Here is a 26,321-nt window from a genome sequence, read left to right as displayed (position 1 = left end):
GCTTTCATTTTGCAACGCAACCGCCACGATGATCTCACACCAAGGTGCCAGCCGTAACGAGAAAGGTACTGTTACCGAGTCTGTCCACGCTTTCATTGGCCAGTACCGACACCATCAGCTGGAACTGGTTTTTTTTATTCTTTTGTTTTCAGCATCGAGGTAGCCCCGGACGGAGCTACCAACTCGTACGAACTGTTTTTGAAGTATTTCTACAATTTTAAGGATATTTTGCAAAGTATAAAAAAAAATTAAGTACTGTATGTTGGATTCTTATCATTTTTGGTCTTGTTTTGGATATATAAAAATATTGGATATTTTTTTAAACGGGTGTGGTGTCCTTTTGTAGTGTTTTTCACTGTATTACTGATGGTTATGTGCCAATACTTTACACACTGCCTCTGAGATAAACCTGACTGCTTGTGCCATGCTACTAAGGGGGTGAGCAGAGGTTATTTCAGGAGTGTAACTCCCTTACCATGACTAGGAAGAAGGGTCCCCACTTGGACAAAGGTACCTATCTCTGTCAACTGGAGACCCCCATTTCTAACAATCACCGACAATGGTACCTACCTCTGTCAACTGGAGACCACCATTTCTAACAATCACCGACATCCATGGTGCACCGTCCTTACTCCAGGGCCGTAATGGGAACTTCAAGCAGCCCTGGCAAAAATTATAAATTCAGCCCCCATTTACACCAAGTGAGTCCTCCCCTCAAAGTACATTTCTAAATCCTGCTACTCCAAATCCAAGCAGGACGATTATTATCTACAATTGATTCCTCAAGAATAAAAAAAAAAAAATTGTCAGGTAAACATATTGGGACATATTTACAAGCCCCTTGCGCCTCTTTTATGCTGCTGTTGCGTCACTTTTGCCATGCTGCGGGGTATTTACAACGTGACGCATCTGGGAGATGCGTCACGTTGTAAAGCCCTGCGCCAGAAGTTGGCGTCCCTGTGCGGGGGGGGAGGGGGGGGGCGTTCCATCGCAGGAAAACGTCTTAAAATGGGCTGAGTGAAATCTACAAGATTTCACTCAGTCACTTTTGAGCCCATGCTGCGTCAAAACCCTGCGCCTGCTTGAAGCAGGCATAAGGATTGACGCAGCTTTGTAAACATAGGGCACCCCAGAGCCTTGCTGGAGCTGTGTCGCACTTGCAAAATGTTTTCCTTTACAGTTGCTGTCGAACGTTCATACGCGCTGGTGAATTAAACAAAGCGGCCTGCATCTAAAGATGCATAGAAGAGAAATGCTTCTCTCCAAAAACAAAGGGAAATAAACTTCAACCCAAAAAAACATGCCTGCTACTTCTGTCAAGAAAAACACTCACAGATACATACTGTGGGCCCCGCTCAAAGTGCCACGAGTGCTGTCATTGCAATAACCGTGAGGATGAAGTGCATGTAGGTATCCATGCAGCCTATCCAAAATGTATGTAGTTACCCATGCAGCCTACCCCAAGTGTCTGTTTCGGCAACCAAGCACATGACTAATAGCATGCTCTGGGAGTGCATGACTTGGGTAGCTTTAACTGCCTTGCATGCCCCTTCCGACCACTTTTCTGATGTATGACATGCGTGATCTGTTAAAGTGGGCAGGCGCCAATGTGGCTGTTATAGGGTCAGAAGTACAGACGCATGCATGACGTGCGCATTTACCCTAAAACCACATCAAAAAAAATCTCAAACTGGCAACATTGCAAGTTGCTGCAGGACTGCGTAACTGCACCACCACTTCCGTGGAGTGAAACCGGCCTCCTGGGGACTGAAACCGGCCTCTAAGGGTCTAGCCTCCCGGGCATTTGCCCGCTTGCCCGGCTGGCCAGTCCGGCCATGCCCGACTCCAATGCTTTCCCGGCCCTGAGTGGCTGTTGACTGACACACCGCTTTCAGGCCAGCGGTTCAAGTACGACACCATGCAATTGACTCACTGTGCTCTTGACATTGACACATCACTGACGCTGCAACCAAAGCCTCGCAACCACAACTGGTGCATCACCTACTTTGCGCAATCATCGTCCCCAAGTGCCAACACCTCAACAACCTTGCACTTCCCCCAGAACCGACACATCAACTGCACCTGCGATGCATCCTCTTCCATTGAACATTGCATCGTCCCCAATCATCGATGTATACAAGGTACTGTCAGCTGGTCTGCATGACTCCTGTCTCCTGCCCACGCTCCATCGCAGTCGGAGAGAACGTTTGCTTTTGCGCCAGCCAAGCGTGACTTGATAGCCTCTGTTGGAGTTGTTGCCCCGGTTACTTACCAGTAATTTTCATTACTCCGAGTATAGTCTTCCTCGCCACAGCAGAACCCTACAAGTAATTTTTTGTTCCAATCCTCCCATTCCTCCCCAACATGGATGACCATCTTCACCCTTGAACAAGTACAAGAGGAGACACGACCCACCCCATTTCCTGTACAACAACCATGCCCAGCAAGAAACCACATGAACCGATAGTCAAACATGGAGGGAGGGATAGGAACTCTTGTGGCGAGGAAGACTATACTCGGAGTAATAAAGATTACTGGTAAGTAACAGGGGCATTACCTCCTCGTTAGTCTTCCTCGCCAGCTGAGTTACACAGTGAGCATATACCAAAGCCAAGCAGCTTCACGGTCCCCAACAAGAAACCACATACCAAAGGTTGAGGAACACATCAAGATTTTAATCCAAACAATAAAACAGAGGGGGAAAAAATAAACAGATACCCAACAGAAGGAGCTCCAATCAAGTGCAAAGCAAAGCCAGCCTATAGAACAGCCTCAGCAAAACCCCCAGCAGCAGGACCACCCAACACCAGACAATAGTGGTCCATGAACATGTGTGGAGAGGCCCGCATAGAGGTCCTACATATATCCTTAATCAAGACTCCCTTCAAAGAGGCCCAGGATACAAATACCCTGGGTAGACCGACCCTGGATCCGAGCTGACACCTCAGACCTCTGGGAACCATAGGCCAGAAGGATTTCCTGCTAAATCCACCAACTCAGGGTGGAAAGAGAAGGCTTATGACCCGATCTTACTCGGCCACGCACCGGGGAGAAAGTAGGCAGAACGATCTCCCTGAAACGGTTGGCAACTAAGGGGACCTTGGGCAAGAGCTTAGGATCGGAGCAAAAGACAACATGATGTGGCATGACACGCAAAAAAGGGGGAGAACCCCAAAACGACCTCAATTTTCCAATCTAACCAGCGGACACAATGGCCCTCAGAGGATAAGGAGAATTGGGAATTGGATACCACGGGCGGTGAGCCCAGCCCAACACAATCAACAGAACAAATGCCTTGTCCAGGCAAATCTTGCACAGAACCCGGGCAATCGAAGGGATCAGAGGAAATGGTAAAGCAGAGTGTCCGGCCACCTGAATGACATTTCATCTCCCCTCCATGCCTCTGAACAGGAAATAATTATGCAGAAGCGGGGCAGCTGAGCATTGTCCTTGGCCGCAAGCAAGACCACTGTGCGGCACTTAAACTTCGTTTTCAACACATGGAACACCTTTCCCGACATTGAAATCAAACACATGGGGTAAAATCCCTGCCCAGTTGATCTGCAGCACAGTTCTCTCTTCCTTGGAGATACACCACCCGCAGAGACAACACAGTGGCTTCCCAGGTCAGAATCTCCTGAGCCATGAGCCACAGGGAAAGAACTCTGCAGCCCCCCTGGGGATTGAGGTAACCCATCACCACCTGATTGTTCTTCCGGACCAGAACATGATGCCCCCGAAGGGCCGATGCAAACTCCAGACAAGCCATCTGAACCGCCTTCAGTTCCCGGAAGTTGGACGAGCAACCAGCCTGCAGGTGATCCCAGAGACCCTGCACAGACCAGGAATCCAACGTCACCCCCCCCAGCCCAACCGGCTGGCATCTGTTGTCACCACCTGGGAAGGGGACACCTGAAAAGGAAGGAGTCCCTGGTCGAATTGGGCTCCACCAACCACCAACCCAGGGCGATCCGAATCTGAGGGGACACTACCACTGGCAGATCGTCAGCAGTGGAACAAGGGGACGAATGGGACAGGAGATGGTTTACCAATGGTACAAATGCAAATGAGCCCATTGCAGTACATCTATCGCCGCCAACATCAAGCCCTGCAACCTCAACCACTGATGCACCAGGGGACAATACAAGGCCAGCAGACAACCAGGTCCCTCCTCAAGATTACCCTCCTCACGGCCAGCAAAACAACATTCCCTTGACCATGTCCAGGTGACCCCAATAAACCATCAATAAACACAACAGATGCAACTCTTTGTGGTTGATCAGGAAGCTGTGCCTCTCCAGAATCTCACAGACCCTCTGGATGTGAAGAGTCGCTTTTGAAAAAGAAGAGGCAGAAATCAGCCAGTCATTAAGGTACAAGAATGCCCGAATTCCCTCTCTAAGGATGAGCCCAACAAAGGACGTTTGTGAAGACCCTCAGGGCTTAAGACAAACCAAATGGCAGTACCTGGAATTGCAAATGTTTGGGTCCCACACAAAACCTGAGGAACCACTGGGACGCAGGATGAATGGGCACGTGGAGGTAGGCATCGAGCAGATCTAAGGAAGCTACTACATCCCCCTGAACCAGTAAGGGAATAATCTACTGCAAAGACAGCATCCTAAACTTAACATGAGGGACAAACAAGTTCCCCCTTTTCAAATCCAGCACAGGATGGAAGTCCATGGAAACCTTCCCTACCAGAAAAAGAATGGAGTAGACCCCTTAACACCTTTGACAGGCCAAAACAGGATGAATGGCCCCTTTCTCGAGAAGATCCTGATCACCTGCTGAAAAATGCTGGAGGTGGAGAGTCGCAGAAAATCGAGTAACCCTCCCTGGCAATTCACAGGACCCACTGTTTTGATATCAACCTTTCCAAAGTCTCCACGATAGTCAACAATCAACCCCCACAGGGGGCCAACCTGCAAGGCCCCATGGATATTCTGGACTTTCCGTGAAAAAAGAGGCAGGCATAGGGGCAGAGCTGCAACCAGCGCCCGTGATGCACGGCCCTGACACCCCAGAATGAGCCCGCTGAAGCAGGGGGGGGGGGGATTAACACTCACTCCAGCAAAGATGAGGTGTAGATTTCAAGGTCTCTGCAGCTGGTTATGCCCCTGTAGCTCACACAGAAGGCAAGCCAACTATTCCTTGGACTCATGTCTGGAGGTCCTGCTTTCATGGAGATGGCCCAGTTCTCCTTCAAGCATCGAGACAGGCCACAGGCAGCAGGGAAGTCCTCTGGGAAGCAGCAGTGCAGTGCAGACCTCCGGGAACCAAGGCAGGCCTCAAGCAGCTGGGTGGTCCTCTAGGGCACCAGGAAGTCATTCTGAAGTAGTCCACAAGTTAAGAAATGTACTGAAGAGGTGTTCTGGGGTGCAATATTTATACCTTGTGCCAGCCTTCGAAGTGGGGGGCTTTCTCATGCTACCCCCACATCTGGTTCTGGAATTTTCTTCCCTTAGCCTACCAAGGCTCCAATAAGTCTGGGGTGAAAAAAGGCCGGTGCCAGGTTCTTTAGTATGTGTTCTGGAGACAGCCCTTTGAACTGTAGTTGGGCAGGGAACATCAAAATCAGTCCACCCCAGCCCATCACCCCCCTGCCTCAGACAGGTAAAAACTTCAATACATCAAACATAATTGATCAAGTGTAGTGCATTTCATCAGTAAGAAAAATATCATCTAGAGAAAATATCAATACATAACAACCCCATTAAAACACAGCCAATGACATGTGCAAACTCCCTCTAACAAAATAACAGCCATTTTTGGCCTGAAAACCACAAGGGAGAATACAAACATATGTTCTATCATACCCTACTTTGACCTTGACTCCATATACACAGGGGATCCCAAATTGTCATGCCTATTTGGCTTAAGCGATTCCCTTTCCGCTTATATATCACTGATTCCAGACTATACATTGCTAATAACCTGGCTAACCATTGCTGAAATACGAGTGATCTAGAGTTCAGCCAGGCGCAGGCAATACACAGCCTTAAAACCACCATAGAAATCCCTAACAAAATTACATCATTTGATCATAGATTGTGACATCTCATACACATACCTAAAAGTCTCAGCTGAAACCCCCACTTTAAACTGCCATCTTTGAAAACATTTATCCAAATCATCCGGCATAGCAGCATTTATAAGGCCATAGATCTCGCCGATAGAACTTACTTTAGCTTTTACTATTCTTTGAATGGTTTCGAATCTCTCAAACTTGGCCCGTCCACCTCCTTTTCGTAAGAGAAAATCTCTGATCTGGAGAAACTTTAAAAAATCCCTCTAAACGAGAGTATATTCCTTTTTCATCTCGTCAAAGGACCGAAGTCCTGGGGGAGAGAAAACAACAGTCAATCTGATCAATGCCTGCCCTAATCCACTTTCCCACACAGAACTCTCCAGAAACCACCGGAAGATTGTGATTATTAAATATGTGTGTATAAAAAGATAAGGCTTCCTGATGTGATTTTGTTCACTGTGGTGCCCCAATATACTGCAAAGGCCTCAGGGTGAGCCCAGAAGAAGAAGGTGCCAGTGGCAGGTGAACCTTGGGAGGGGATGCAGTGTATGCAGCCTCTGCTTCCAAATCATTGGTGTAATGTAGCACCCCCTCATTTTGTCAAAGTAGGTGCTGCAGGGGCCGAGTGCATGATCCTGTAACCTAGTTCGGTGCTATTTGATGGTCTAGAGGAACCCTTGTGGGAGAACCTCCACTGTGGAGGACAGGGCTCCCGCGGCCTGGCTCCACCTGACTAAAGCGGTCAGTAGAACTCTGGGCCAGTCCGTATGCATGTGTAGCCCCCCAACAGCAGGATTTCTCTGCAACCCCTAGAAAGGTGAGAGATGCCACAGATGTAGCAATGGTTGCAAGTAGTAGCACTTATGTATAAGGGCAGTGACCGGTCTGTGATGTTATATGTGCAAGAAGGGAGAACGGTGTACTCCACTCAATAACACAGAGACCTAGCGGGAGATAAGGGTCCATGCACGAGCAATAAGAACATGCTGGGTGAATTCTTTCTCATGCTTCAAAGAACCATAGATTTAGCTACAATGCACGGTGGCAGCAACATGTACAAATAGGCTCTCTCATGAGTACACAACGTGCGGAGCATCATAATTCAAATAACGGAATACATTACATGTCTTCTTGTCTTTAAAGCAACTTTTATTTATCATTGCATGATGTGTCATTTCAAACATCTTCAGTAAGGTCTGGCTTTTCAGTCAACAGTACAAAGAAAAGTTAAACTATATGTCTCAGAATGCAACTTTATATTGGATAAGAAATGTCGTACGTGCTGAAAATGTAACACATTATAAGGGCTACTTTTGGAAAGTAGTTTACCTGCCTTGGCACAACTTCATGTTGCTCTATAGCCATCAGCTCAGGTCTAACTCCCTGCCCTTCGCATGCGTGCACCCGGCACCCAAACGTATTCAAAATCAGCGTTTGTACTTTATGCGACAGTTCATATTTGCATTTTTTAGAAGAATTTTTTTTCTTTCTGCTTGTGCTCACATCACCAAGCCTGCAGTCTCTTAATATCATGGTTATAAATTTGTTTAATTATAATGAAGTTGCAAGGTCACTAATGCCCTTCCATGTCATTTACTTTAAACACAGTTTTAAAATCTTTTTAGAGTTTCTTGTTGCTCAAATGGACCATGGGTGTAATTTCCTAAATATTTATATATGTTTCCCTAGTCTTCATTGTTTCATTTTGTTCGCAAAAATGTGACACTCATTGTCGTCGAATGTCACTGAAATTATGAAAATGCCACAGATAAGCAATCTGAAATCTTGGCAGCTATGTATGAACCAGGGCACAGGCAGCAGGCACCAAATGTTCTACCCTTCTGCTCATCTCTGTTCTACCCTGACATTTACTGCCAGAGCTGTTGACATTGGAACTGGGTATCCAGATTCAAGTCTCAACATCTGCTCAACATTTTGGGATTGTGGGCAAATCCCTTAACCTCCCCATGCCAAAAGAAATGTGACCATGTTTAATGTAAATATTTCTGATATAAACCACCCCAATACCTTAGTGTTAATTTTGCGTTATATACAAATAGCAGAATAAGGCACAAGGAGGAAAAAACAAAACTATAACATAATAAGGAGACAAAATCATGCCCATTTAGTGAAACCAGAAAGTGTGGCTAAATCACGGCTTCCCTGCTTAAATTGTGTGATCTTAGGCATATATTGTATTTCTCAAGTACTTTCAAATGAGTGAATTCAGAATACCAGCTGCACAAAAGCCTACTGTGTTTGATTTAATAGACCATAATGTTGCTTGATAGAGATCTGGGACGCAGACAGGGTTAACATACAAACTGTCCTGCCTCTTATTTTACTAATGGCACTGTCACCAGTGTAGGGGCAGGGGAGAAATTATTCTAAATCCAAGTTTAAGAAACTATCACATTTAATAAGTACTTTTACGTGCAGCGCTGTCATGAGACCTATTAATATCTAAGCTTCCAAATGTTAATACAACTATTTTCAAGGTTCAGCTCGTGCACGGGCTCTAAGAGCCAAGGCTGCACCGCGGCCCGGCAGTCCATGTTAACTGGTTTTATAATCATCTCTGGGCTGACTAGAGAGTCAGAGATGTGTCATATTAGGTATCACCACCAGGCACATGCCTACACACAAATAAGGAAGGCTTTCGCTGTTTCTGTCCATGTAGTATCTTTAAGACTTTGAACATGTTTTTTTTTAAACAGCCAAAATGTTTTCTTTCTCCATTTTGCTGTCATGCATTCTCTCGTCCTTTTGTAGTCCTGAAATTATTCATTGTTCCCTCTTTAATTTTTGCATTATTTCCTTGCTTTTTCCATTACTGTGATACTTTCACCTCCCTTTTAGTTATGTTTAGTTCCTCGTGATTTAATTCCAATGTTTTCGTTTAATTTTGCATTCAAGATATCCCTTTATTTTTTAGGTCACGCTGAGCCCAGCGCATGCGCTGGCTCGGAGAGACATTTTATAGGTGAGTTTTCAAAGTGCTGCTGGCTGGCCTAGCGCTTGAGTTCACGCGATCGTGCACGCGCGAACCGCCAGCCTTCAGCAGCACTTTGAAAACTGTGCTTTAGCATGTCATCGTGATCGCGATCACTTTCGCTTTCAGAGCGATCGCGATCGTGATGACTTTCGCTTTTACCACCGCGCGGCGTCACTTTTACTGCCGCGCGGCCAATGCTTGTCTTAGCAATTCTTGAGTGTTTTAACTATGCTTTCAGGGTATAGCAAATCAAAGGCAATGTCACATTTCTTTGCACCACCAAGCATCATTATTATAATGCGCAGGATGCATTCTTACTGCAGGAAAGAGTTGCCCTTTCTCCCGGAAGTAGATGCCAGTGAAAAAGGTACTTCCGCTGTATCCGGCCCTTCACGCAAACTTGTTTAAGAATAACACAAACGTAAGAGTTGTATTTTGAATGACCGCCCCCGGGATCGCCCACTCCTGTAACCGCAGACATTCTGCCATACGGATGAATTGTCTCAAGTCATAAGTAAGATTTGCAACCACAAATGTCCACTGATTCAGTCTGTGGGATCAGGGAATTTCTTTCTGCCTGCAGGTCCTTTTGAGATTATGCGGCACCCCTTGTTGAGCTGGCTATCTGATTCCAGGCACTATTTGGCTTCAGAAATATGCTTTTCTTCAACCAGAACTCAAACTCTGATCTCTAATTTACTGTCCCTTGACGCAGATTTTAAGAAACAGAATTGGATTAAACAGAGTTCCTCTTTCTGCGTCTATGCACAAATAATTCAATATCACGCCCTTTGAGCTTATTATATAACGTCTTCAAAGCCGCAACCAATTAATGTTAATTATCGAGTCTAAACATGTTCAAGGAAAATTTTGCAGCAAACTGCGATTATTTTACAGAACCGACTAACTCTAAAATCCCAATTAACAATCAGAAATATGTTTTCTCAGTTTCATTGAAGCCACTGGGTCTTTATTCTTGAAGTCATACATATAAAATAATTTAAAACAAGCATTTGCAATGCAATTGGTCTCGCATTAGTTAAATGCAGAGCTATTGGCTTTGCAGATGTAAAAGTAATACAGCGGGCAAACAACTTTTTTCCTGATGTTTTCACTTTTGTAACAATGGTGGCATGCCGCGTGGCGTGCCGCCATTACTACAACAGTTAATAAATTAAAAATAAATTAAGTTTTAAAAAAAGTTTTTGGACCGACGTATTACTTTTCCATTTGCAAAGCTAATAGTTCTGCATTTAAGTAATGGGAGTCCTATTGCATTGCAAATGCTTGCTTGCCCAGGTGCCAAGTATCTGTCAAAATATTGTCCACAACCCTTCGCCCCTGAAAGTGCCTCAACAACAACATTTTCTATTAAGACAGGTTTTTCCGAACTCTTTGCTGCTCAAATAAAGAGTAAAAACGCGAGTCCAGAGCAGGCCCGGTTCTAGAGGGTAGGCCGGGTGGGCCAGGCCCAACCAAAGATGAGCCTGGCCCACCAAAACATGAGCCTTGGCCCTCGCAGTGAATCTGCCACCGATGTACAACAATAAAAAATGTTCAGATAACTGGTGATTTATGATCCTGCTGGAGAGCAGTCATTTGTCTGTTGGTAGTTTTTAAATGCAGATAGACTGTATTTTATGTGGATAGCTCAGTGGGTTACTGTCTTTGTCACAGAGATCCTTGTGTTACTTGCAGTTCAGAAGTTACAATCCTAAAATAGGACAGTGACCTCTGAACTGTGATCAAAGAGCTGCATGCAAACTTTGTTTTTTTTTGTGTTGTGATATAGTTAGAATTTACCCAGTCTTTCATTATTATAATGTTGCTAAAAGGAGTTTGTTCGGGCAGATATACATTTTATCAGTAAAGCCAACCCGCAACCACTGGAGTACTCTTTAAATCCTGTGCTTGTGCTTCTCCAGACCAAACCCTCTTAAAATATATTGCCCACCTGTACAGATGACGTGATTCCAACACCTTGTAATCCTCATTAATTTATGTGACACTCCCTGTAGACTGATTTATTGTCTCTGTATAATGTGTGCATGATGTAAAGTACTGTGACACCCAGAGGAAGACGCTTCCTCTTCATGCATAATCGGCCACCCTTTCTATTCGGAACCACCCTTTCATCCCCACCACCGTGCAGCCACAGACAGCCTTTTGTACCAACGCTTTGTTTTCCTGACAAGCTTTTATTTCCTTAAACATTTTAACTGTTGGTCGTTGCAGCCATTAACATATACAGACTAATCAGTAGTGGTCCATTCAAGCCGTGAATTCGTTAAACAAACCGGAAATCGCCTATTAATACCCAGTAAACCCACACAGAGAAACCAATATTTCACATTCTTGGATTTGAGGGAAGAGTAATAAAAACCGGGCTCTCTTTATTCTCAACAATGTAGCCCTGTCTTCAGGAAGAAACGTCAGATTGAAAGAGACCAAGCTTGAGATAGAGAAACAAGTCACTGCCACTAAATAACCATACATTAAGATCCTGGCTGTGTCTGCTCCTTTCCAAGCTTGCACATAAATGGATCTGAAATGGAGGCGTGCGGCCCGTGAGGAGGGAGTCTCTGCTCCAGTGTGATGTCTGCACTTTAGGTCCTCTTTCACAGGCACAGCGTACACTGCTTCCTTTGAGTTGTCATTTGGCAGCCCGTTACACATAGCAGCATGACCGGCATTTTCACAAAGGAGTGCAAAGCAGGCATTTATTTGATAATGCCCCTTCCAATTAATGTAATTAGACTTGTTTGCTACAGCGGCACTGGATTTTATTTTATTTTTCAAATAGCCCTCCACGCTAATGAAAATACCAGCACTCCTAACGTGTGGTAGAGACCAGTCAACCATTTGAAAAAATAAAAAAGTAGTTCAGAAACACTGGATGAAAATGGCCGCTGTGTAAGTTGAAAAGTAGTTGGGCGGTGCTCTCGAGGAGGGCAAAACACCAGAAGAGTAATGACTTATGCATTTAATTGACAAACTGGAAAAAAGAACAAGCATTGGCATAGCCAATAGGTCTCGCCTTTGGGACCTTATAAGTGTTTAGCCATGCAACAGTTGATGTTGTTGGACCATGGATATTGTGCTGCATAACTAAATACTTATAATGTTCCAAAAGCGAGACCTATTGGCTATGACAATGCTTGTCTCTTTTGTTTTACATGAGGTTATTATATGGAGGCTTTCCCTTCAAATGGTCAGAGGTCAGGGCAGGGTAAACAAATGAAAGAGTTAAGGTAGTTATTGACACCCTTTTTGAGTGTCCCAGTAAGCGCACAAAGCAGATAGATGCATGCATTACTGACAGCGGCTCGGCGCGCTGCTGCTTCTGTCTGCTAAAGCCGAGGCTCGCCTTTGCTCTCCTGAGGTGGGCGGGGCTGCTTGAGGGCCCGTCTGAGCTGTCCAATAGGCAGGATTTCCGAAGTCTGCCGAAGCCAGGGGATACACAAACAATCCCGAGGGGATACCAGATATTATATAACACCGGCATCCAAGCGACCCGATGCACTATCAGTGGTTGAAAAGCTGAACTTTAAACTGAAAGAAAAGCAAGACTTCTTCGAGCAGATCTATCGATCAGGGATTTTTATGCTTAACTTGTGAACATGATATTGTGCACCAGTACGGTTACCTAGTATGTTCTAACGTGAATAGGCCTATGTATGAATGGCTCCTCTTAGGTGTCCATTATTCCTTTAAATCATATTTCAATGAAATAGTGTTCATATCTTAATTACACTACAGTATTGGATTGGAAATCTAGAAGTATGATGTCATCCTTATTGAAATCCTGTACGGGAATTGTCATTAACACATAAGCTTAAAACAGGGAATAAAAACATCTGAATTCTGATTCTGCTACCTCAATACAGTACCGGCCATCCCAAGGAGAAATGGAGCACAATGGCACGTTACCTCTTGAGAGGAAATCAGCACCACGCTCAATGGAAGATAGCTGATGAGAAGAACTAATTACTTTATTTTTTCAAACACATAGTACGGGGCTAACACAGTATTAAAAGAAGGTAAAAACATTTCTGACTTAAGATACTCGCAGGGCCTACAGATTTCTTACTGCAAATGAGTTTCATGTGCTGCAGAGTTCTACTTGCAAATATTGCTATATTCCATTACTGCTTATCATAAAAAAGTGTTCAAATAGTTGCAAGAGTCGTCATTACGTAATCTCGTGGCATTTCGGTGGTGTTTTGTGAGACCATGAGGACCACCATGGCAGGCCTGAAATACCTACTGGCGCAGATACGTCTAGAATATGGATTAACAAACCAGACGCAGGCCAGACAAGGAGTCCTGGCCAAATATTACTGGTGAATGAGGGCTGCCAAAGACAACACGCTAGCCCACCACTGCTGGGAGGAGGTTGAAGAACAATCAAGATACAAAAATCCTATATGCCAAATTTTAAAACCAGCGCTTCTAACGCTAAACCTGGAGGAAGTCTGGCAAACACCCGTCATACCCTGTTTTAAAAAAAATCACAAATCAATCAACTAAAAAAATATCGTTAAAAACCGATAAAACCTTACTTGCCGGTAAAAGTCAACCATGGTCGGTGATGCCAACCTACAAGCAAATGAAACCACAACCCTACCTGCAAGAATGCTTCAGAGACCATTATAAGCGGAAACTGACCTTACTGAGATTGGGTTATTTTTCAAATAAAGATCTCACTCCAAAATAGCTACAGACTTGGCCATCCCTGGACTGCCGCCTCTGCAGAAACGGAGCAGAGTCACTATTACATCTATTATGCATCTGTCCGGCATTACATCATTTAAGGACGTCACTTTTAAGGCCAATCCTAAGAGAAACTCAAATCCGGACTTGCAGAGCGGCCATCATAAAATGCCTCAGTGGTTCCTCAGTCCAACTCTTTTGCAATACTGTCAAATTTTTATCACTAGTAGCACAAGAACTAGAAAAGAAAGAAACAGAACAAGAACTTGGAAAGAAAGAAATATCAAAATAGGAATTGGGAAGAAGGGTATAAAGTAGCCGGCCTAAGTCTTTTTCAGACCTTTTTTTGTACTCCCTTTCTTTCAAAGCTCCTTTCTGCGACAAGTCCTAGGCACAAACACGATCATACCAGTAAATGACCAGGATAGGAAACCCTAGTGACTTAAGAAACTGGAAAGAAGATTATGCGTAGCAGTTCTGTACTTTGCTCCTTTCCCATTTTTCATTGGCATTAGCACTTTAAATACAATAGAAAGCATGCATATGTTTACATTGCTGTTATAATAATCCGATGTACTTTGGTACCATATCAAGTGAGGGTTACGACAACTAAAAATGTTTTATTGCAATTTTTATTCTGTATCTGAATTATGATGTTTTCATCATGGTGGTATGTTCCACTCTTTTTATGATTTTAACAGATCACAATAAAAGTATTATTATATACTGGCAGAGCCGAATTTATGAATTCAATTCACAAAAGTAAACTTCCACTTTTGTGGGTTTTCTCTTTTTCGGTATTTCCAAACAATTTAATAGTAAGTTTATGGCTGCAGAGACCCCTCAGTCAGGCTGAAGAACTCCACACCTAAAAGGACAAGCCTATCTTTTTATGTGTGGAGTTCTCTGCCCTGAGTGAGGAGTCTCAACAATCGTAAAGTTACTAGACTGGCCAATATTTTTATGTGCAGAGCTCTCTGTCCTGACTAAGGATTCTCAACAGTGATAAAGTTACTATTAATATCATTTTTTTGGAAAGGCCAACATTTTTATGTTCAGAGTTCTCAACCCCAACTGTGGTGTCTACACAGTCATAAAGTTACAATTAAATGGTTTGTTTATGAATACCAAAATAGAGTAAACTTACACAAGATTGTAAGATTAGGTTTGTGAATCGCCCTCATAGTAGTGATGATGCTTGGAACTAACTGCAGACTGAACATATTTTAATGATACTTGAATTTATAATATGAATTTATCAACACATGGTGGACAGACCTCCCCAAAGATAGTAGAATCATGCTGTTTTACTCCATGTTTACTTGTTGGCACCACCTCCCAGTAGCCATACAGAATATTCCAAATTATAAATTTCCAAATAATGTGTCCATATATGATTTGAGGATTCAGACTAATACTGTGAATGACTTTTCAGGCTTTGTCTCCAGTCAACAACAGCAGGTGGATAAACTATCCATGCAGCAACAGTAGCCGACCCATTGCTGACAAACTGTCCGGTCGACATCACATCAAGAGGGAGATAAAGGAAGATTCAAGAGCAGACTTTGAATCCTATTGTCTCAGAGCTTCAGTCTCTTCTGCTGAATGGAGTCATGAATTTCGTGTGTCATTGGAACATAGCAAGCTATTTTGTCATCCATAAAGTAGAGTGGATCACTAATCACAGACGGGTTGAAGCCTTCCTTCACTAGATTCCCTTTACATTGTTTGTATGTCCCTGTGACCTCAATTGAGCCCTAGAAAAAAGACAGAACACAGTTAGGTTCAGAGAGAAAGCCATGCATACATGGGCAAGGATCCAACACAAACAGGAGGTCTCAGTCTCTTGGGTCCATTGTGAGTTGGTTAACGGCTTACCTTTTCTATGGTCCTCTTTTTAGTTTGTTTTGGTTACAAGACTCCAGTATTGAGCATCAAAGAATATCACAGAAATAGAAGAACTTATTGAGGATTGAGAAATATAGAACACTCATTAAAGTGAATGCTGAAATGGGAAAGGTGAGATTTATGCAAACCCTAAAAGCAGTGTGTAATGTGTGCACTCAAGACACCTGACACAAGGGTTATCAATACATTCTTCCCTATATTCAGACTTCTATTTCAAATGATTTTAAATGATCTAACTGATAATTCTAATTTACAGAAAATATCATTAATGCAATAAACAATTCAGTAAGGCATGCAGACGTCTGGTCTCTTCCCAACTCCATTTACTCATCCACCAATCCCTACATATTTGAACACCAATCCACCATACAATAGTCAGCAAATATTTGACTTACCACATCATAGCTGACTACGCAGCAATTTTGGCCAGGGTGATTCATAGTCATTAGTTATCACAGCTCATTTGATTCAGCTCGTTCATGAAGTATAAATCACTAGATACTAGACAAATGTGTGAATCGTTCAAGAGAGTGGCTATAAAAGGTATCCCTAATTGCACAGAATGACCAAAGCAGCTGTGCTTTATCCTCCCTGGAAGGGCTCTGGGTTAGTGCTAGTCTGAGAAATATTGTCCTAAATTAGGACCAAATGGTACTTTTCATAAAGTTTGACCAACGGATGAGCTAATATTTTTTCACCCAGTTAAGAAGGCACACTCAATAAACTAATCAAAAAAAGCACTGGCAAAGCCAATAGGTCTCTGCTCTAAATAGCAGAGTGATTGGCTTTGCCAGTGCCTTTTTCCCAATGATGTGACACATGCACACGCATGGTTGGCAGCTGTTGAGTTGGTCTTCCATTAAAAAAATAAAACATTCCAAGATGGAGCTAATGTGCACTGATGATGCATACATTCTGTCTCACTGCCTCCCTGCAATCCTTTTTTGTTTTCTTCCTTTCATTTTCAATTTGTATCTTCTTTTCATTTATCTCCACGTCTCTCTCTCTTGACTGTTTATTAAGCTCTAACCAAATTCTGTTCTATACAATCTGCTAATTCTTTTGTCCAGGAAAATAGCCACTTTTTGGAGTTATGGCCATTTTAATTGACTGTGCTGCTATTTTACACTTTTTCTGTTGGTTTTATAAAGTTCTTGGGTGTGACAGGGGGAGGTTTTTGGATCACTTTGGGCTGTGTAACATGAAAAGCTTTGGTGGTTTTTCACTTTAGCCATCAATCAATTAACCAATCAGCGGAATTGTAAGTGCACTACTCACCCGTGAGGGTCTCAAGGAGCTGTGGGGGAGATGGGTAACCAACTCCGTTCCGTTCAAGCCAGGTGTTGAGTGTCTTCCTGCAGATGTTCCGGGAGGGTGCGTGACTGATGTCAATCGAGAGCGTGTTCCAGGTCTTGGCTGCAATGTAGGAGAAAGCTCTTTGATTTGCTCTGGCTCTGTGGATGCGTGGGATTTCGGTGAGGGCGAGGTCAGTGGATATGTGGTTCCTCTTAGGTTGGTGGAAGGGGATTCTTTTGTTGAGCCATGCAGCTTAGGTCTTTGTTTCACGTGCACATGCTTCCTTGGGCAAACTTGTTCAAGGTCCTACTTACCTGACCAGTACGACCGCCATTTTTACACTTCCAGGAATGTTGTACCGTTGACAGCTCTTCTTTGTTGGCACACTAATGTTTGCAGGACAGGCTCTATGACTCAAACTTTTGGGTGAGGAGTTGCCCTTATTAAGGCCTAGTTCTGCTGAATACAAACTGCTGATACTTTTATCTAGCACATGAGCCACTTTTTGGAGTTGCAGCCATTTTAATCTGATTTGCTACTATTTCACACTTATTACTATTGGTTTTTAATCTGCTAGCTTGGGTGCAGATATAGTGTGAGGCTCTTGAATCACTTTGTGCAGTGCAACAAACATTTTTGACGGTTTCGCTTTTTAGACCTGGAGTCGAGGTTTTTAACCCCTTAACAAACGTTGCCATGGGCAAAATGGTGCAAGGTCCTACTGCTCATCATGTTTCCGCCGGAAGTTTTTCAGTAACATCAGCTACTGTTGTTGCTGCACTAGTATTTGAAGTGTAGGCTCCATGACTAAAGCTGGTGGTGAAGATTTAAGGAAACACTCAGCGAGTGCATGTACAGTGTCAAGGGCAAGCTGTCAGTTCCATTCATGTCTGGACCACACGCTGCACCCAGGCATGCGGTTGGTTTCTTTCTACATCCGATGGGAAGTGTTTTGTTTTGATGTCATACAGCCACAAAACTCTCCTGAACTTTTTTTTCTCCTATCCATGTTCTGGATGCAGAGGTAGCAGAGGTCTTGAGGCATCTGACTTGTATTTTGAGAAAAGAATCACCTCAATCCTGTTTTCACCATCAGACTCATGTCAAAAGAACTTTTTAATTAGGCCTGCTCATAAATGTATGGCTAGCCCTGAAAACCTGTATAGCCATAGATATTAAATATATGGTGATCAATCACAATAGTGACATTGACTGACTCACAGAAACTTGGTTAGGGAGGACAGGATGGATATCTTCAATACCATTACTTCAGCTACTCATGCTCAGTTGACTGCACATCGCTCTGGGAGAAACAAATCAAAAATGTGTAAATCTGGATTTGTGCTGCTGTCTTATCCTCAATAACTTTTCAGTTACAATCAGGGACCCTTCTAGTGCCTCGTGATCCTGCTGATGTACCAACGCCCTCAGAGGCAGCCTGGGCGTGTGATATCTTGGCTGCAGCTCTCTCTTAGGTTTCTACCATTGGTGCCCTCACCATAGTTTTAGACGATTTACATACTCGCTTCAGTTCCACCGGACTGGGGACAGCAAATAAATTCATGAAAGTATTTTCTTTATTCGACCTAAATTTGAGTCCTTCATTTCCCAATAATCTTTTGGGTCATGTCTTGGGCATTATCTGCTCTAGGTCCTCAAGGTGCTAAGGATTAGTTACTTACCTGTAATCCTAGTTCTTATCCAGGGGTATACTCATCAAAGTCATAATCTATGAATAATCCCCACCCGTGTGCGGGATCCCGGAGCATACAGAAAATACATATATATACATATATATGCATATGTTAAAACATATACATGCAGCCTAAAATGTTTCCAACATGGCAAAAATGCTGACATTACTTAGGTTTGCATTGTAGTACCCATACCTTCCTAACCCATAAGGAAAAAAGGAAGCAGTAAACAATTGTCATACAATAATGCTTTATTGCCATAAAGCAAACTTGTAATTGCAGGCATTTGCCTGCAGGCTGCAGCAGAGTACTAACAAACAAAGAAAACTGACACCTTGCCTTTAAGGCATTAGAGTAGGGGTACTGTGCCTTTAAGACCTGCAGGAGACCCCTTGCTCCCATGATGCACCACAGGTGGCAGTTAGGTCAGTTCTTTTTGACGGTGCATCCGCACCTGAGTAGACCTGCAATCAATAAACAATAACTTTAAGAGAATGCTTGTCCGGGGAGGTGGGTGGGTCGCTTATGACTTTGATGAGTATACCCCTGGATGAGAACTAGGATTACAGGTAAGTAACTAATCCTTCTCATCCAGGGGATACTCATCAATAGTCATAATCTATGAATAGAGTAGCAAGCCCATACCCAGAGTCTCGTGGACGAGCAACAGAGCATATAGAACATGAAGTAACATCACATTCAAACAGCAGTTATGCAAACAAATTCCTCAAAGAGACCTGCCCCACCTGGGCATCGGCTTGTGCATCTGAATCTAGGCAGTAATGGCGTGTAAAGGTATGTGTCGAGCGCCATGTAGCCGCCTTACAAATCTCAGATATAGGAATGTTGCGAAGGAGAGCTGTAGTAGAAGCTTTCCCCCTGGTAGAGGGTGCTCGTGGTCTGCCCTGCAGAACCTTGTTGCCCAGTTGGTAGGACAAAGCTATACAGGAGACGATCCATCTAGAAATAGATCTTTTGGAAGCAGCCAGCCCGGTGTTTGTTGAACCATAATTGACAAAGAGCCGGTCAGACTTCCTAAGTGGAAGGGTTTTATCAAGGTAAAACTTCAATACCCTCCGGAGGTCTGGAGAATGTAAAGCTCTCTCCGGGGAGTGGTTGGCTGAGGAAAGAAAGTGGGCAACGTGATAATCTGATTAATGCGGAAATCCGAGACCACCTTGGGCAGGAAGCTCAGATGAGTCCGCAGCACCACTCTATTGGCGTAGAAAACCGTGTAAGGATCCTTGCAGCACAGGGCCTGAATCTCACTCACCCTGCGGGCTGAAGTGATGGCTACTAAGAAAGCAGCCTTCCAGGTCAAACGCTGCAAAGATGCCTTATGAATAGGCTCGAAAGGAGCACCCATCAATTTGGTGAGGACAATGTTAAGCTCACAGGGAGGCGAAGGGGACCTCACTGGTGGAAACACTTTCTTAAGCCCCTCTAGGAAATCTTTGACTACAGGCATTTGAAAGAATGAGGTCTGTGTAGGAGACTTTCTATAAGCTGTGATAGCCGCTAAGTGGACCCTGATGGAGGGGTACTTCAGGCCTGACCTTGCCAAGTGCAGTAAGTATGGAAGAATCACTTGCTCTTGACCTTGAGTCGGATCAAGAGCGTTGTTCCTACACCAAAGGTAAAATCTCTTCCACTTGAAAGCATAAGACTCTCTGGTGGAGGGCCTCTTTGCTTCTCTAAGAATGTCCATACAGTCAGCCGAAAGGTCTAGATGTCCGTACTGAATGACTTCAGGAGCCATGCAGTCAACCGGAGGGAGGGGAGGTTGGGATGAAACATTCTCCCCTTGTTCTTGGTCAGTAAGTCCGAGCGGCAGGGCAGCCTCCGGTGTGGAACCTCTGACAGTTGGAGGAGATCCGGGTACCACCACTGGCGTGGCCGCTATCAGGATCATTCTGGTGTTGGTCCTGTAGAATTTCTGTATGACTGCCGGGATTAGAGGGAGCGGAGGAAAAGCGTACAGCAATGTCTGCGACCAGCTGATCAAAAGTGCATTCCCCCATGATCCCTGCTGGGGGAATCTGGACGCGAAGACGGGGCATTTCGTGTGTTTGCCGCATCTGCGAACAGATCGATGTCCGGCACTCCCCATTGCCGAAAAACCTCCTGAGCAACATCTTCGTTGAGCACCCAGTCGTGCGCTTCTATGAAGTCTCTGCTGAGGCCGTCTGCCTGCACAATTCAGGCTTCTGGAAGGTGGACTGTGACGATTGAGAGACCTCTCGCCAGCAGCCACTGCCAAATGGATTGGGCTTCCAGAGACAGGACTCGTGACCTGGTGCCTCCTTGCTTGTTCAGATAGAACATCGTTGTTGTGTTGTCTTTCTGAATCTGAATGTGGCTGGATTGAAGAGACGGATACAGGGACTTGAGTGCCAGATGGACTGCCCGTAGCTCCAAGAAGTTGATGTGATAACTTCTTTCTGTCTCGGACCAGAGACCTTGTACCTGAAGCTGGCCCATATGAGCTCCCCAGCCTTGCATTGAGGCATCTGTGACCACTGTCTGTGTTGGAGGCGTCTGATGAAAAGGGACCCTTTGCAGCAGGTGAGAACGTTTCATCCACCATCTGATGGAGTCCCTGGCAGCTTGGTGAAGAGAGACACGATCTTCCCAGCGACCTGACCTCTGAGACCATTGATCTTCGAGTGCCTGTTGTAGAGGCCGCATGTGAAGGCGTGCATTGGGCACAATGTAGATGCACGAGGCCATCGATCCCAGTAGTGAAGACACTTGCCTGGCTGTGTGAAGTGCAGTGTCGAGAAGAGCGTGGCACTTGAGAAGCATTGATGACAACCTCTCCTCCGAAGGACACACGCTTGCCTCTCTGGAGTCCAGGGAGGCGCCCAGATAGTGTATCCGTTGAGTGGGGTTGAGGACCGACTTCTTGTAGTTGACTTGCAACCCCAAGGAATGCAGCAGGTTGAGGCAGTATGAGAGATGCCTCTGGAGTAGCACAGGTGTGGAGCTTTTCAGAAGCCAGTTGTCTAGGTATGGATAGACTAAGATCTTCCGCCTGTGGAGGAAGGCAGCCACCACTGCCATGCACTTGGAGAATGTCCGTGGGGCGAATTTGAGGCCGAACGGAAGCACTCGATACTGGTAGTGGTGACGAGAGACCTGAAACATGAGAAATTTGCGATGTTTCACTGAGACAGGAATGTGAAAGTAGGCATCCTGCAGGTCGATGGCACGCATCCAGTCTTCCTGGTGAAGGTGCGGAAAGATTTGATGCAGGGCAAGTATTCGGAATTTTTCCTTTCTGATAAACCTGTTCAGCAGGCGCAGGTCGAGGATAGGTCTGTACTCTTTGGCTACTCCTCACTTTTGGACTAGGAAGTAGTAAGAGTATACCCCCTGGTTTCTTTGGAGAGGTGGGACCTCCCCTTTGGCCCTCATGGAGAGGAGGATAGATACTTCGTCCTGTAAAAGCCGACTTTGAAGTTGAGGAAGGCGCTTCAATTGCGGGGGTACTTGCGGAGGGGGAGACTTGAACCTTAGCAAGTAACCATGCTGCACAATTTTCAGCACCCATTTGTCTCTTGTTATGGTTTCCCACTCTTCCTGGTGAAAAACGATACTCCCTCCTACCGGAGTGGCGAACAGGTGCGGAGGAAGCAATGCCTCACTGTTTGGGAAGCTGCTTAGTGGTGGACTGTTGCTGCTTGTTGTTCCCTCTTCCTCTGCCACGACCCCTCTGTTGGAATTGGGACCTCTACTGGTTCTGGAAGGACCATTGAGGGGTTTGAACCCTCTACCTAAAGCAACGTTTGTCGTCCTGTCGAAAGCGCTTCCAGTATTCTTTGCGCTTCTCCAGACCTACAGCCTTGACAAAATCCAGCTCTGCTTTCATCTTGTTCATCTCCTCATCGGCGTGACCCCCGAACAAGGAGGAGCCGTTAAATAGAAGATTCAGAATCTTCTTCTGTGCATCAGGCTTGAGGCCTGTGAGGCACAGCCAGGCTGAGCACAGACGCCATGGGAGTAACCATGAGCGGCGAGATCTGAAGCGTCCGCTGCCGCACTTGATTGGCTAGTAGCCCACCTTCTAGCAGAATTTCGCTGAAGTCCTGCCGGTCTTCTTTGGGGAGCTTTTCGGTGAACCTTGAAAGGGAGTCCCAAAGAGACCTGTCATATCGCCCGAGAAGGGCTGAGGCACTTGCAATCTTCATGGAAGCTGCCGAAGTATTGCACATTTTTCTGCCATAGGAGTCCATCTGCTTACCTTCCTTCTCTGGGGGGACAGAAGATGACGCAGACGCCAAATGAGACCTCATGGCTGCCGCCACAATGACGGAGTCTGCTGGTGGATCAGCTCTTAGAAATAAGGGATCCTCGGCTTGCGGCTTAAACTTTTTGGCAATCCTGGATGGTACGGAGCCCACCGTAGAGGGGTGAGGAATGTGGCCATAGCTGGTTCCAAGAATCCTGGCACCAAAGGAAGCAGCGGTCTAGGAGCTGTGCGATGGTGTAAGGTGTCGAAGATGATAGATGTGGGAACTACAGGGGTATGCAAAGTGATGTTTAGTTTCTTCGCACCCCTACCCAGGACATCTGAGAAGGTCGCGATGTCATCAATGGGAGACACCCGCGATGGAGGAGTAGAGGAGAAGGTCGGAGAATAGTCCCGGACCGAGTACTTCGTGGAGGAAGACCATGTGGGCGATCTCGTGCGTCTTCTCTTATGGGGACGGTCGTGATGAGAGCTGCGACTACCCCTGGACCTTGATCGGTGCCTGGAAGGTGATCTTGGTCTTCTGGGGGGGGACTGGCGACCCCTGGACCGTGACTTGCTTCTCTGAGAAGAGATCCTGGAAGGCGAGTAAGTGTGAGAGTAGTCCGAGCCCAGACTTCTGCAGTCACCTGTCCCAACACCTTCCAGCCAGGGAGGCGACAGACCATACTTCTCTCCACCTTTGGGAGATTTCTCCGGTGAAATTTGCACAATATGCAGTCCTGGGGATGATGACTGGTCCCCGGATGACGATCAGGACCTGGACATTGCCTTACACCGGGTCTCCTCTGTGGCCGCTGCACTTTTGTCCCTCGACGTCGAATGCCTCGACGTCGATGAAGTCTGCGTCACCATCGGTGTAGATCGAGGGGATTTGCTATGGGAACGCCGTCCCGCTCTCGACGGTGGTCTCGACGTCGATCGCCTACGGCGATGTGGAGACCTCGACGTCGACCTTCGCCGTGGGTCTGGTGATCTCGACGTCGCCCTCCCATGGCGCCGATCTTCTTGACGTCGAGTGATGGGACTTCGACGAAGCTCTCGACGTTGACAAGCCCACTTGCGGCGAGATGTTTGCCGTTGTGACTCACGACGCCGACCCCCTCCAGGGTGACGGAGAGTGTCTTGATGTCGACGGAAGCCTCGACGTCGACTGAGACTTTTCAGGCCTCGCAGGACCCACAGCCTTCGAGCACGAAGTGCTGTGCCTCAACGCGGACTTACTTGCATGCGGCGGAGAATCTCGACGTCGAGATGGTGATTTTTTCCTCGACGCTGAAGAGTGTCTGGGTCTCTTCGATGGCGACTTTGACGGCGAATCTCCTGTTACCTTCTCCTTTCTGAACTCAGGAGAGGGGGTATGTCACCGTTTTCGGTGTTGTTTGCTTGAAGAAGGTGGTTTGAAGACTTCATGGTCACCTCCATGACGGCTTCCGTTCTTATCCAGCTGGGCATGAAGTTTTATGCGTTCTCTGTCACACAGAGTCTGCCTGGAAAATTTCTGGCAGTGGTAACATTGGTCAGGATTGTGTGAGGATGGAAGGCACACAATATACACAGAGTGTGGATCTGCCAGTGCCATCATCTTGCCACAGGAAGGGCTTTTCCTGAATAAGGCAGGCATTCTGACTGGAAAAAAATTATGGTAGGACCAAAAACCCAGTAGAGAGAAAATGTTGAGTTTTCTGAAACAAATCTCTATTAAATTACTTTCAGTCAAAAAACTGAGGAGCTCAAGCTCCAGGATCCTCATAGAAGGAGCCGGGAAAAAGAATTGTCCTAACTGCCACCTGTGGTGCATCATGGGATCAAGGGGTCTCCTGCAGGCCTTAAAGGCACGGTGCCCCTACTCTAATACCTTAAAGGCAAGGTGTCAGTTTTCTTTGTTTCTTAGTACTCTGCTGCAGCCTACAGGCAAATGCCTGCAATTACAAGTTTGCTTTATGGCAATAAAACATTATTGTATGACAATTGTTTACTGCTTCCTTTTTTCCTTATGGGTTAGGAAGGTATGGGTACTACAATGCAGACCTATGTAATTTCAGCATTTTTGCCATGTTGGAAACATTTTAGACTGCATGTATATGTTTTCACACATGCATATATATGTATATATATATGTATTTCTATATGCTCCGGGATCCCGCACATGGGTGGGGATTATTCATAGATTATGACTATTGATGAGTATCCCCTGGATAAGAATCATATTATCCTTTCTCTTGCTTCTTCCAGAAGCAGATCAAGACGGTCCTATGGCCTTTTCCGTCTATTGAATTCCGTAACTTGAAGAATGCATCTGCAGTGGCTTTGGTTCATCTTCTTTGGCGAGCTCTTCAAAAGCTACTAGACTCTTATGATGCCCAATTAACAAAACTTTTAAACCAAACTATCTGCTTCTTTAAAAACTACCGACAAATAGCTTCACGTATCAACGCATCTGGTTTCAGAGGATCTAGCTGCCATCAAACGCTCTCTACATACATCAGAGCGGTGCTGCACCATGGTTAATAACCCACAATGAAAACTGAATGCTACACACTAAATTACACTTATTATATGGGCATTTAAATAAACCAAGCCTCCCTTCTATTGCAACAAAATGAATAATATCCTGACTATGGCACCAGCAATTTTTTTAGTCATAAAATACATTAGAGATCGGAGTCCCATCAGCCAGAAGGTAAATACAATTGTACATCTGTTTTCTAGATAAAATTACCACAATCAAGACAACCTTATTGGGTCACATCTTCCCTTTCCTTCTCTCCTCAAATTCTCAAAATGTACCTCCCTCACTACCCATGGTTTTGTTGCTCTAGTCCAGGACAGCAAGCTCTCCGGCTGTCCAGCTCAATTACTTACATCCGAATTGCATAGATGTTTGCTACTATCCAATCACTCTTCACAGTGCTACATTAGATTCTTCTTTACTACTGAGTCTGGGTCCCATGGGTCTAAAGCTTGCTGATGTCCCACTCTTGTCGAATAAAAAATTCTCTAAATCCTCAAAATTTGGCAGACTAATTTCTAATCTCCCAACTGCCCTACCTAGATAAATTGCTAGAACGAGCTGTCTTGCTTGAAATGAAAGGTTTCATAACATCCTCCTCAGATTGGTTACCACCCTGGCTACAATGCAGAGGTGGCAGCAGCAGATGATCTATGCCGCTGCACAAATAATAATGTTTTGGTTGGGCTCACATTCATTGACCTGCAAGAAAATTACCAAGCCACACGAGTACTAAATCTAGGACCCCTCCTTCCTAATTATTTAGCAGAATTTGGTAGATTGTCATGCCCCCACATCTCCCTCTTTGGGAACAAAGCTCACCCTTGTTAGATGATTGAAAAGTCTGAGGGGCAGATTTACAAGAAGGTGCCGCAGCATGGCACCGCAAGCCCTTTGGCTCAGCCACGCTACGGCACTTT

General features: G+C 45.2%; 2 protein-coding genes across 3 annotated transcripts in view; one reads left to right on the top strand and one right to left on the bottom strand.

Annotated features, from left to right (window-relative positions):
• The window catches only part of LOC146869660 (uncharacterized), a 97,819-nt gene extending 81,880 nt beyond the window's left edge, over positions 1-15,939 (top strand). Inside the window, exon 2 of one of the 2 annotated variants that reach the window (XR_014962850.1) lies at positions 15,175-15,939. The gene's annotated coding sequence lies outside the window, so the exon portion shown is untranslated. The remainder of the gene's footprint in view (positions 1-15,174) is intronic. The other variant, XR_014962848.1, reaches the window with a different exon arrangement.
• The window catches only part of LOC146869659 (long-chain fatty acid transport protein 2-like), a 327,567-nt gene continuing 315,601 nt past the window's right edge, over positions 14,356-26,321 (bottom strand). Inside the window, exon 10 of the mRNA XM_085609559.1 lies at positions 14,356-15,496. Within this exon, the coding sequence (XP_085465685.1) occupies positions 15,320-15,496 (177 nt within the window). The 3' untranslated portion in view covers positions 14,356-15,319. The remainder of the gene's footprint in view (positions 15,497-26,321) is intronic.

This window comes from Triturus cristatus, chromosome 1_1 (assembly GCF_964204655.1).
Source record: "Triturus cristatus chromosome 1_1, aTriCri1.1, whole genome shotgun sequence".
Taxonomy (NCBI): domain Eukaryota; kingdom Metazoa; phylum Chordata; class Amphibia; order Caudata; family Salamandridae; genus Triturus; species Triturus cristatus.
This window is presented reverse-complemented; position numbering and strand designations above follow the sequence as displayed.